Source organism: Nelumbo nucifera, chromosome 5, assembly GCF_055504915.1.
Source record: "Nelumbo nucifera cultivar China Antique chromosome 5, China Antique-T2T, whole genome shotgun sequence".
NCBI classification, from domain to species: domain Eukaryota; kingdom Viridiplantae; phylum Streptophyta; class Magnoliopsida; order Proteales; family Nelumbonaceae; genus Nelumbo; species Nelumbo nucifera.
The window spans coordinates 1,553,275-1,565,042 of NC_142653.1; the positions used below are offsets into that span (position 1 = coordinate 1,553,275).

At 38.2% G+C, this 11,768-nt stretch overlaps 1 protein-coding gene across 4 annotated transcripts; it reads left to right on the top strand.

Moving 5' to 3' along the window:
• The first annotated feature begins 3,756 nt into the window (after positions 1-3,756).
• On the top strand, positions 3,757-8,755 carry LOC104603772 (uncharacterized). Of its 4 annotated transcripts, XR_016075883.1 has the most exons (7): positions 3,762-3,936; positions 4,063-4,150; positions 4,347-4,437; positions 7,123-7,207; positions 7,586-7,742; positions 7,937-8,199; positions 8,307-8,398. XR_016075883.1 is itself a non-coding variant. In XM_010267890.2 (6 exons), the coding sequence occupies exons 1-6, from the start codon at positions 3,895-3,897 to the stop codon at positions 8,050-8,052; spliced, it is 579 nt and encodes a 192-aa protein (XP_010266192.1). In that variant the 5' UTR covers positions 3,762-3,894; the 3' UTR covers positions 8,053-8,398. The 4 variants fall into 4 exon arrangements, 2 of the variants coding, with proteins under 2 accessions (XP_010266191.1, XP_010266192.1); XR_736263.2 differs by having other exon boundaries at positions 3,757-4,150; positions 8,307-8,755; XM_010267890.2 differs by having other exon boundaries at positions 7,937-8,398.
• Positions 8,756-11,768: the final 3,013 nt, after the last annotated feature.

The following is an 11,768-nucleotide window of genomic DNA, read 5'->3' on the forward strand; positions in this document are numbered from 1 at the left end:
GGAGCCTTTTTCTTCCCTATTGTCATATAGACATACACTATTATTTCTAATTTTTTGAAATGGCCTAAGAAAGAACTATGTTAATGCTGAACTGATCCATTCAAGGAGCATTGCTGCATTGGTGTTCCATAGATATAGTCCATTTTAAAACGTGCTCGTTTGTAATAGGAGAAGAGAGATTTTTCCAAAAAAATAAAGATCTGATCAATCTATTGGTGGACTGTCAGATAGGCAAAGGCCAATCAGAAAGACTCGGGATCTCCTGTCTACGAGAACTCTGCCCACGTCTACCCACAACACATTATCCCCCATGAATTGAGAACATCTCCCCCCGCATACTCAACCAGATATTGCTCTCTTCCGGTTCCAGAGGACCGGAACAGCAGAATTCCAGATGCATATGATCAAGAATTCGCATTGGCTCCCCCCGAGCAGACCTACACCGCGTCTGTATCTCCTGCCAACGAAATACGTTCCAACACCCAACATGATCTGACAACAAACATCTCATGTGGGCCCTCTCATGGTGAGATGTGCACGTCGGATCATGTTGTTAAGGTGTTGGAACATGTTTTATTGGCAGGAGATCCCAACTCCCCCCACACGTTCCCTGTAACACATCGCCACATCGGAAACATTTTTCTTATATGATTCAAGAATTTACATCGTCTCCCCCCATAGATTGGGCTCCACATGTGCCCCATGCGCCATGGCACATTCTAACTGTGCATTGAAGAACATCTCCCGTCGTGATGTACGCTGAGATGTGCTGCGGGGCACCTGTGTGATGCACTTAGTGAGGAGCCAATCCAAATTCATGATCCAATGCATATCCGCAAGCTTGCATTGATGCATCTTTTTCATTTTTGGCGATTTTCATTTTACTGTTCAATCCACCCCACAATTCTTAGTTATACCGTACAGTTTGGTAGATGCCAACTCGGAACTGATGACAATGCATCAACGGGTATTAGTGTTTAGGTGAACGTGGTTGAAATTTTGAATTTTTGATTTGTTGTACCAAGCCACCCATCAGTTGGTAGCTTCTTTGATAGATCCCATTTGGTACTTACAGAAAAGCATTTCAGCCTTCAAACGTGAAAATAACTTTTTAATCACCACTAAGCAAAGTTTTTAAAATCAAACGGACAATGAACCATTCGGGGGTACAGTTCCCAAGTTGGACGATCCATTTTCACAAAAGAAATAAAAAATAGTCAAAAGTGTTGAACAGTTCAAACGGTTTTACTGCTTAAGTCAGCGATTTGCTGACCAAATCGACGGTTTTGGGATAAAACGGAACTATCACCAGTTTCCAATTTTTTCGGCCCAATCATCTGGTCCTATCTAGTTTTGAAAACCATGCACTAAGAGTGATTTCTTGGAAGGCGATGGAAAATTCCAGATTATCAACCATTTTACACCCATTAACAATATTTTTATGGTAAAATAAATAAAATCACCCATTAACAATATGATCTTCTAGTTTGTCTTATTTTAAATTCTAGGGAAAATGAGGGTTCAGCCCAGGGTCAGAATTTGTAAGCCCAAAGTACTCTTGGGGTGGGTGCCAGCTCAAAATTGATGCCAATTCACGGGCAGGTGTTGGTGCATAGAGTATGGGTTGTTGACATTTTGAATGTTTATAGTTCTACAGTGGAAATCAGAAATCTGCATTGGGCCTATCCGTACTTTTTTGTAAATTCTACAATGCCAAAAAAACATGATAGGGGGGAAATCTTTGATCAATCAAATCACCCCATGGATTTTGATTAATACCACATTCCACCCGATTGATCACCTCTTTTGTGAATTGTGACTAGACTTGTTCACGGGCCGGGCTTTGGGCTTGACTTACATTGTGTCGGGCTCGGGCTTTAGGCCGGGCCCCATTCAAAATTTGGCAAAAGCCAACCTCAAGCTCAACCCATGAACAGGTCTAATTTGTGACACCAGTTGATTGGCCCTAGACTTGGCAAAAAGTTGACCCAACCTGCAAACCCGACCCGACCCAACTCAAAAAAACTGGGTTGGGTTGGGTCATGGGTCAATCCGCTAACCCAATTGTCAAGTCTAATTGAGATTATTTATGTATTGTTAGAAGTTTCCACTCTTTAATTGTTTCTATTTAGTCTTTACTTTTTATCGTTTACTCTTTAAATTGTTAAATGTTCAAGTTTTTTATTTTATATTTGGAATTTTAAGGTAATTCTTTTAATTTTGACACTTTCATGTAATTTTTTTTTTATTTTTTTTAATTTCGATTATTTTCTGGGATGACCCGAATTGGCCCATGGGTCAAACCTAACCCGAACATTTAGGATTAGGGTCTAGCATTTGACAATCCAACCCGAAATTCAACCCAAAGTACCTTGACCCAACCCGAATCCAACCCACCCAACCCAATTGCCAAGTCTAATTAGCCCTAAGGTTGTGTTTGATTGCAATACAAATAAATTTGCATTGATGCAAAATCATGACAGTGCAAATGATTTATTTTTTGTTTGATTACAGTATAAATGAAGTAAATTAAGACATGAATTAGAATAAAGTAAAATTCAAAACAAAATTAAACAAAAATTTGCATTTTCTACATTTACACTCCCATACATTTTTACTAGTGCAAATAAATTTGCACTGCCATCTTTTTTCCCTTGTCACAATCGAACCCTAAATCATAATATAATCTCTTGGTTTTATGAATGAGAGTTTGGAAAAACCTTAGTATCTACTCACTAAGGGTGTTCACGGGTCGGGTTGGATCGGTTTCTTGGGATTTTCCCAACCGACCCGACCTGGTCGGGTTAGCTAAGGTGGGAATCGAAACCGACCCACTGACAGGCCAAACTGACCTGGTCGGTTTCGGTCGGTTTCGGTTTTGCTCCTGTACAAAGCCAAATAAAATCTGAATTAGTTGTTAATTTGATATTCAAGAGTCCAAGATAAATCTAAATTTAATTCAGGTAAAGAATAAAATCAATAAATTCTTCATGTAAAAACAAGTGTCAATAATGGGCCTTCTAGAGTAAAAAACTAGGTAAATCTAGGTAGGTAAATCAATAAAATAAAAATTTAGAAACCTTCTAAATTCTAATCTAGATAAAAAACTAAAAAATGACACCTAATTGAATTCTAATTATAATTGCCTAATGGCCTTTTAGAGTTCTAATTCTAGTAAAAGTCTAAAAGTAGAAGACTAGTAGGAATTAGGAAACTACTCAAACTAGAAAGTAGGAACTATCAAACTAGTAGAATACTAGTTCGGTTCGAGTCGGATTGGTTTTGGTTTTCACGCAAGAAAACCAAAACCGACCCGAGATTTCGATTTATGTATGTGCCCAACTCGAAACCGACCAGTACAGATGAAAACCCAACCGACTCAGATTGGGTCGATTCGAACTGGTCGGTTTAATCGAGTTGGGCATTCTTATGAACAGCTCTACCACTAATCGGACTGGATAAAAGAATGAATGGTAAGTAGAAGAAGAGTTCGGGCAAGCCCATGCTCACACCGTTTCAACAACATTTTATAATTTTGCATTTGTAATATTTCCCTCATGCATATAACTAGCGACTTATTCTCAACGCAAGGCTCAAGGCTGTAAAATTTATTCCCCTGACCGAAGCCGGACTCGTGGAAGAATTATGTATGGCACCATATATCATAATTTTGATGGATCATGTATGGATATAACATTAACCATCCTTAATAAAACCAAGAGAATTTTTTTTCCTGCTTTGAAGCACTATGCTAGCATTTCTAAAAGTGCATCTGAAGTGCATCTCATTACCGCACTTTTGGAATATTGAGCATGGGATCCTTGAGGAGATGTAGGACCAACATGAAATGATACTCCTCCCTATTACGACTTTACGAGAGAGAGAGAGAGAGCAATGGCAACTCCCGGGAAATGCTTCCTTGTCACCGGTCCTCCTGTAAGTGAAAATGAAATTCCGACAAATGAGAACACTGGTACCCGGTTTCAGTGTCTCGTGAACCTGAACAGGCAAGCAGTTTTTTCTTATTGTTGTTGTCTTTTGCCCTCTTGTTCATTTTTTCAGGGAGTTGGGAAAACCACCCTGGTGATGAGAGTGTTGGAGAGAATTAGAACCACAAACCCTAACTTGAAGGTTCAAGGATTCTACACGCGTATGTTCTTAATCTGTCTCTCTTATTATCTCTACATGTATGATGTTTTATTCTTTTTTTTTTTTGGCGGTAGTAGCTAGATGAAACTTTCTCCATTTTTCTCTTTCTTTTCTTCTTTTATTTTCTCTAAATTATCTAGAACTCTAGGTACTTCTCCACCATTAATGCCACGAATTGTTGTATGCACAATGCGCAGGTGAAGTTAGACAAGGGACTGAGAGGGTGGGTTTTGAGGTGGTAACGTTAGATGGGCGAAAGGGACCCCTTGCATCTACTACAAATTCAAGGTTTGTCTTCAACTCAACTCTCTCTTGGGACCTGTTGGAAAGATTTCTCAGTTTCTGAGCTTCTTTAATTGAACATGATTTTCTTTATAAAATAATCAATTATTAGTATCGATCAAAAAAAATTACAATTATTAGTGTGTGCTGATTCCCCTTTCAGGTTCATGCATATATGTAGTTAATATTATTCTCGCAAAATACCTTGTCAAAGATATGAAAAGAAAAACCATGTGAATGAAGGAGCAATAAAAACCTTCAATGGCATTGGCTATCCAGTAGACCTGTCGGTGAGAATGAGGACAGCATCATAACTATAAAATATTATAAGTTAAACAAAGTGTTGTCTTAATTAGAAGGATCAAGAAAAGTGCTATTCTAGTCCTTCTGATTTTCCATCTCACATCTGGTTCTTGATGCTTCCCACTCTACAAAGTTGCCCTCTTGATTGATTGTGTTCCCACAAAACCTGCTAAAGCCAGTAACCGATTTGCCCCTTAGCTATCTCATGTATAAGTCCTTATCGTTGATCATTGCAATCATGGTCGATGCTATGTATATTGGGTAATTTTACAACTTAATCGATATCCTTTTCCAATATCTAGTAACAATCAACTGAAATTTTCTCTTGGATGCTGACCAATAAAGCATGCTGTGGATCTGATTTTCTCTTGGATGCTGACCGATAAAGCATGCCGTGGATCTGATTTTCTCTTGGATGCTGACCAATAAAGCATGCTGTGAATCTAATTTTCTCTCGGATGCTGGCTAATAAAGCATTTTCTGGGATCAGCTATGGAAACTTGGACAGAAACCTGTTGGAATTCCTTAGGTCTTCTCCTGTTGATCCTCTCCTAGACCTGAGAGCAGCTTTATTCGTCAGTTCGATGGCAGTTTCAGAGGCTCAGTTGAGACCCCTTCAGGTGCAGGCACTAGAGGTGTTATCTTGAATTCTGTTGGGAGCTTGCAGTGGGCCTCTAGTGGTCCCATTTCAGCATCTGATGCATCCATAGCTGAGGTCCAAGCTCTTATGGGCCTGCATATTGCCCTCTCTATTCATGCTGCCTCTGTTTTGGTGGAAGGTGACTACGGGAATGCATTTGGGTGGGCAAAAAACAAAGGAACTGGTCCTTGGAAGTTTGCACACTTCCTCTGTGAAATCTAGGATCTACTTCTTTAAACTGCATCTATAGATATTCCTAGAGAATTAAGCCATTCTGCAGTTTTTTTATCCAAATCTGGTTTGGGCAGGGATTGCTTGTATGGTGCAAATATTTTACCGGTATATTGATAAGGCTGTTGCTTTTTGTGGATTTTCCCTATTTTCTTGTACATTTTCTCATTTACATCCTTCCCTTTTTTGAATGAAGGTTACCTTTCTCCAAAAAAAAAAAAAAAAGACCAACTGAAATATTATGTATAAAGCCTATATTATATTATTGATTTGGTAATCTAAGGGAGATATTAAACTATTATGAAGAGATGACAATATGTAATCTGATCCACCATTATGCAAAAACCTCCATTCTGGTTCAGGTTGCAATATCTAATGCATTTAATAAGCGGACCAGATATGGGATGATATATCTCAATCAAATTCAATCTGACAATGACTGAATGGCTCATCCTAGAATTATGGATCAGGCATTTTCCATGCAAATCAAATCATTGCACTCCATATGTCAGAAAGAAGATGAAATTTTCTTTAAACTAGTAACCAGCATGCTCAACATGATAGGAATATTTTCAAAACTTTGAACTTTGAAATAATCTTAGATCAGAGAGAGCATAAAAACCATATGCCTGAAAACATTTTGAGTAGTGTTTCAACATGTTACTTCTCCTAATTCCTCAGAGAGTTGTTCTTGAAAAAGCTGGGATGTATCTATGTAACAGCAAAGAGTTGCTTCTTCAGAAAGTTGGCATTGCATATTTGTTAAAACAATACCTAGTGTTTACATTTAGTTGGAAGACGTTACTATATAGCTGGTGTACATTTAAACTGCATAAGTAGTACAAAAGATAGTCCTGCAGTACTGCTGCTTCACCCAAAAAGTCCTGCTGGTGGATAGTGGCCCTGCCTGGACATTACTCTATTTACATTATTTGCCCTTTTAACTAATGTATTCCACCTTCTCTACTCTCATCAACCAAAGGAAAGTGTGTATTGTGCCCTTTTCAACACAAAGTAAATACCTATGACATATTTCAACCCCATTCAAATTCTCTCATTGTAAGGGATTTTGTACAGATGCAAAACTAGAAAACAATTAGTAATACAAATGCATATAGCGCCCCAATACTTGTTTAGGCACCTAGGCTTCATATACAGTATGTATGGCACTTCCTTTTGGAGGCAAGCATTGTTAAATAGATTAAAAAGTTTATACTTTACCCTTTGTTTCTCTTATCCCAGTATGAATCTTCAAAATTAGCCCCATTTGCCTCCGTTATTTGTGTAAACTTTATGGGAATGTGAACTTCATAACCATAAGGTACTTGCATGACTTTTCAGTTGTTAATTTGTACGAGTTGTTTAATAATTAGCTTTTTCAGTTTTTGAGATTAATTGTTCTAAGCTTTGAGCAAATGTGTAGCTTGCTGCAAAACCTGCTTTCATGATCTTAGTTTTTTATGTAAATTTTATCAACTTTCCCCCACCCCCAGCTAAAGAATCTTTTGCAATGGCAGTCCAGAGTCTCTCAGATGGCCTAATGTGGGGAAGTACAGAGTGGATGTAGCATCATTTGAATTGTTGGCATTGCCAGAGTTACAGGTGGGGTGATCCCTAGAACTTCATATTTGACTAGTTAGATGGAACAGGTTAAAATTTCAAGAATTATATGCTAAATGGAACACTACCACACAAGCATGTTTTCTTCATATTTATCTGGAATTCTGGGTTATTTAGTTGGGAAGCACCTTTTGGTTGGCACACCCTGCCGTACATAAATGTCCCAGTAATTGATCTTTCATCCTGGTTGTAATTGAGTTTGTTGCTAGCCATATATTCAGGGTATGTTCTTTCTGGTCTAGAACAATCCTTGGAGCCATCCTATCCAACTGAAGATTGGCATAACTGGGCTTCTGTGTAGTTCATTTTTCATTTTAATTACAGAAGGGTTTGATTGTATATCTTGTATTACGGTATCAGATTAAAGAAGACACTGATCTCTTCATCATTGATGAAGTTGGTAAGATGGAGTTGTACAGTTCATCTTTCTTCCCTGCAGTGCTAAAGGTTCTGGAATCCAATATCCCAGTCTTGGCAACCATACCCATTCCAAAGTTCGGCCGTGACATACCTGGAGGTAAGTTCATTTATTGACTGTCTAAGTAATGTAGGTCTAATCAAAATTATATTACTTACTACTAGTAACCTAGTTAAGGGAGGAGAACTTTTTATTTCTGTTCATGTTATTTTGGAAACCCTGCTCAGAGTTTTCTAACTGCTAAGTTGCATTGCCCTTTTTATATATGACAATGGCATCCAATCTTTCTGTAGTTGCAAGGTTGAGGAACCATCCAGGAGCAACTATATTTACACTAAACCCAAGTAACAGGGACACCATGAAGGAGCAGATTTACACCAAACTGGTTGCCTTGCTGCATAAGCACTAAATACCTGCAAGCCTTGATTGAAACTTCTCGAATAGCCTGTTATAAGTCAAGGAAGTTTATGTAAATCAAGGAGGATTCCTTCATTAGCTGACTAGCGTTCTAAATCAACTAAAGAGTAAAGGGGAAGAAGGTTCTATGGTTTACATGGTACGTCCACAACGCTAAAATAAATCATCTAGTTGAGTTTTCAGGGTTTCTCTTTTCCAGTTTTTCTTTGTTTTTATTTTTTATGACTTACGAATTGTAACATCTAGGCTATGATACATCATCAACCCTTGCATGTCCTGTTACTTGGCCCTGTTGAAGAAGTGTGCTATCTCAATGCAATCAGAGGTGGTTGTTTCAATCTTGATTTTGTGTGGTTATCGAGTAAGGAGGTTCAAAGGCGTAATCCATCAGCTGGATAAACTTGATTGATGAAGTTGCCCGATCATAGAAAATATGGTAGATTTTGCATTCAGTAATATTTTTAAAAATTCTCCACGAGTCTAGTTGGTCAGCTTACTAGTTACTACTTTCTGATCCAACCCACCCACCTATTTACGTACTATTTAGCGGCTTGTGTTTGGGTTAACAGGTGGGTGAATGGATTTGGTGAGAGTTACACATTGAGTGTACTATATCCAAGGTTTAAAGTATCAATGTGCAATTATGTATTTGCCGATATGGGCCGACATATATTGCTTTTTGAGGTTTTTGGATATTTGACACAGGTGTAATGGGCCTAATGGCCAAACTCAATTTCATTGCACTAGTATTTACAGAATTGACTGATGCACTCATCCCACCAATATGAGAACCGTATTGGCCAAAATGGACCGATACTGTGGACGTATGGCTGATATTTGATTTTTGTTTTTAATGCCCTCATCAAAAGCTTTGAATTTTTCTTGAAAATTATATAACAAAGTATATCATGTTTCTGCATATAAAGAAACTTGAGGCATGGTCATGGTGAATTATAGCATTTATAAGATTAAAAAGAGCGGATCGGGAACTGGGACCAAAAAGATTGCAAAGAATGTGAAATCGATCCCCTCGCATGGAAAGTTTCTCCCTCTATTTTAAGGGCATAAGAAAAACCAAAAGAAAAAAAAAAAAAAAGGTTTAGGGATTTCGGACATTTTTGTCATGTCCTTGTGGAGTAGGCATCAACAATGATCTTTTCGCATACTCATCTACAAAAGTTGTAGGGATGTTAATATGTCCAGTATGGGTTAATCTCAACCGGTTGACCCGGGTTGAACTTATTACCAATTTGATCTGATCCACAGCCTTTCAATTGTATTTTTTTGTAAAACATTTTGAAAATTCAAAAGCCAACGAAAGTTGGTTTATAGGTTCAAAATGTCACCTCATTGGTGAAAATAAAAATTAAAATAAACATGAAAAGAAATTCTAACTTTGACTTTTAGAGATATGGAGTTAGAATTTATAATAAATTACAATAGGGAAAATCTATGATGCAAAAAAGATAATGGTATGGAAAAAGTTGACCAATCAAAATCCACCCATGAATTTTGATAAATAACACCATGCTCATTATCTATATCATATCTTTTCCCTATCATAGTCGAATACCTAAATAAATGTAGGTGTAATGTCCCGGGTCAGCCAAGAATCCGGTTCAGGTTAAAGAATGAAAACCTTAATCAGGTTCAGCCAGAATGAAACTAACCCTATTGACATCCCTAATTGGTTAAATAAAAGGCAACCTATGTTAATCAGGCGAACCTGAGATTTGTGCCATCTCCCGCTATTCTGTTACTAGGGCGCACTAAAAGCCAGTCGATCAACAAGGTGTCTAAGACTGAACCAATTGAAACAATCAGCCCTCAAAATCTTTCACATGACAGCTTAGATGGTGTTTTTAGACTTTTACCCTTAAGAGGACTGCACATGATTGACCTTACCACGTCAATTTACTCTATTCATGTATGAATCTTCCGCCAAACAGTCCCCGTGCAAATATATAGCAATTACCAAAAATAAGGCACAAATTTTGCAAAAGAGAGCCTGAAAGGGCATCGATCGGTCGGCAGTCACCAACTCACCACGAAGAGGATAAAGAAGAGAGATCAATTGGAATGGCAGACATGACATGGGCAATCCGTGGAATGGATTCTCTTATCTAATAAACGAATCTATCCTCGTGACTGTGAGACCTAAGAGGCAGACAAGGTTGTCCGCTAAAGATAAATCCCTACGGCTCTGGCCAACTGTTAACTGCAAACCGATTTCAAGATGGATGATGATCAAGAATCAGGTCCAGGGAAACCATATGTACGCCCAAAAACGCTGCTGATCCTAGAGTATGTGTTGGAGGGGGGGGAACGCCACAAGACTCGCAAAATCTAAAAAGTTTAAAAAAGAAAAAAACATGTTGTTGCACAAGTATTTGATACCATTACGTAACCCAAAGAAAACCAGAAGAGGTGCTGATTGCTGAACACAAGTATTTCCATTGCACAAGAATTTGATATCATCCAAAATTAGTTTAATAATTTGGGGAAATTCTCGACTAATACCCTGTACTTTTAGGTCTAGTATCACTTTGGTCCCTAAACTTTAAAATGCAACAATTTCGTACCCAAACTTTAAAAACGTAACAATCTAGTACCAATCATTAACTAGTTGTTAACCCGTCATTAAGTGGTATTTGAAAAATATACAAATGTCCTTCAAGTGTTATTTAATTTTCTTTATCAATCATCTAAATATTGACAAAAAATTAACAGTCTCGAATCCTTGTCTTTTTCATTCAAAAAAGTTGGAGTCACGTTTGAATGGACATTCTAGTAACCCCAACTTTCTTGAATAGAATAGGCCAGGAGGCAAGGACTTGAAGCTGTTAATTTTTTGTCAAAATTTTGATAGTTGATAAAGAAAATTAGATGACAATTGAAGGATATTTGTCTTTTTCAAATGTCATTTAACAGTTGGTTAAGAACTAATTAATAATAGCAGGTACTGAATTGTCGCCTTTTAAAATTTGGGGACTAAAGTGACAATAGCCCCAAGTGCAGGGTACTAATTAGAAATTTCCACTAATAACTTTAATTTAGACCTCGTAACCGAGAATTCCACCCTCAAACGCTCTCCAGGAGAATCTAAAGACCGAATTCTAAAATTACCAAGCAACCACACACACCCTCTTTCTCCCCGTAGACCTTGTTGTTTGGGTGGTTTGGCCTTGCCTTGTACCCGAAGAAACAAGGACATAACCAGCGCAATCTTCCCAGTTCCCACTGCTTTTGTGTTCGTAGGTACCGTTAGAACATTAACGACCCCGTTCTCATCCCGGCAAACCCCAATTAGAGAACAACGTACCCTACGAGCATCCACTTTATTTTACGTGTTTTCCCCCAACGGTGGACAAAATTTACTATTCCAGTTATTGATGGACAGCGAACTTGTGATATAAAAAAGATAAGGCAAATGGCCGGCTGGCCGCACCTGAAATGTGGTCGCGCAGAAAAAGAACATCCATCGGGCATCGCCTCGCAGGAGACAAAGAGGGACTGAACGAAGGAGAATACTCAGCAAGGCTTTTCATCAAACACCTGCCCGTAAATTACTCCTCGAGTCCTCACGTGACGAAAGGGGGAATACGGCATAAAGAGACCAGAGCTTAAATTGCGGAAAACAGAAGACACCGGGGAGCAACTGGGCAGTTTTAACTGTTCCAGACAACCATCTCCAGCCTTTCCCTTTTA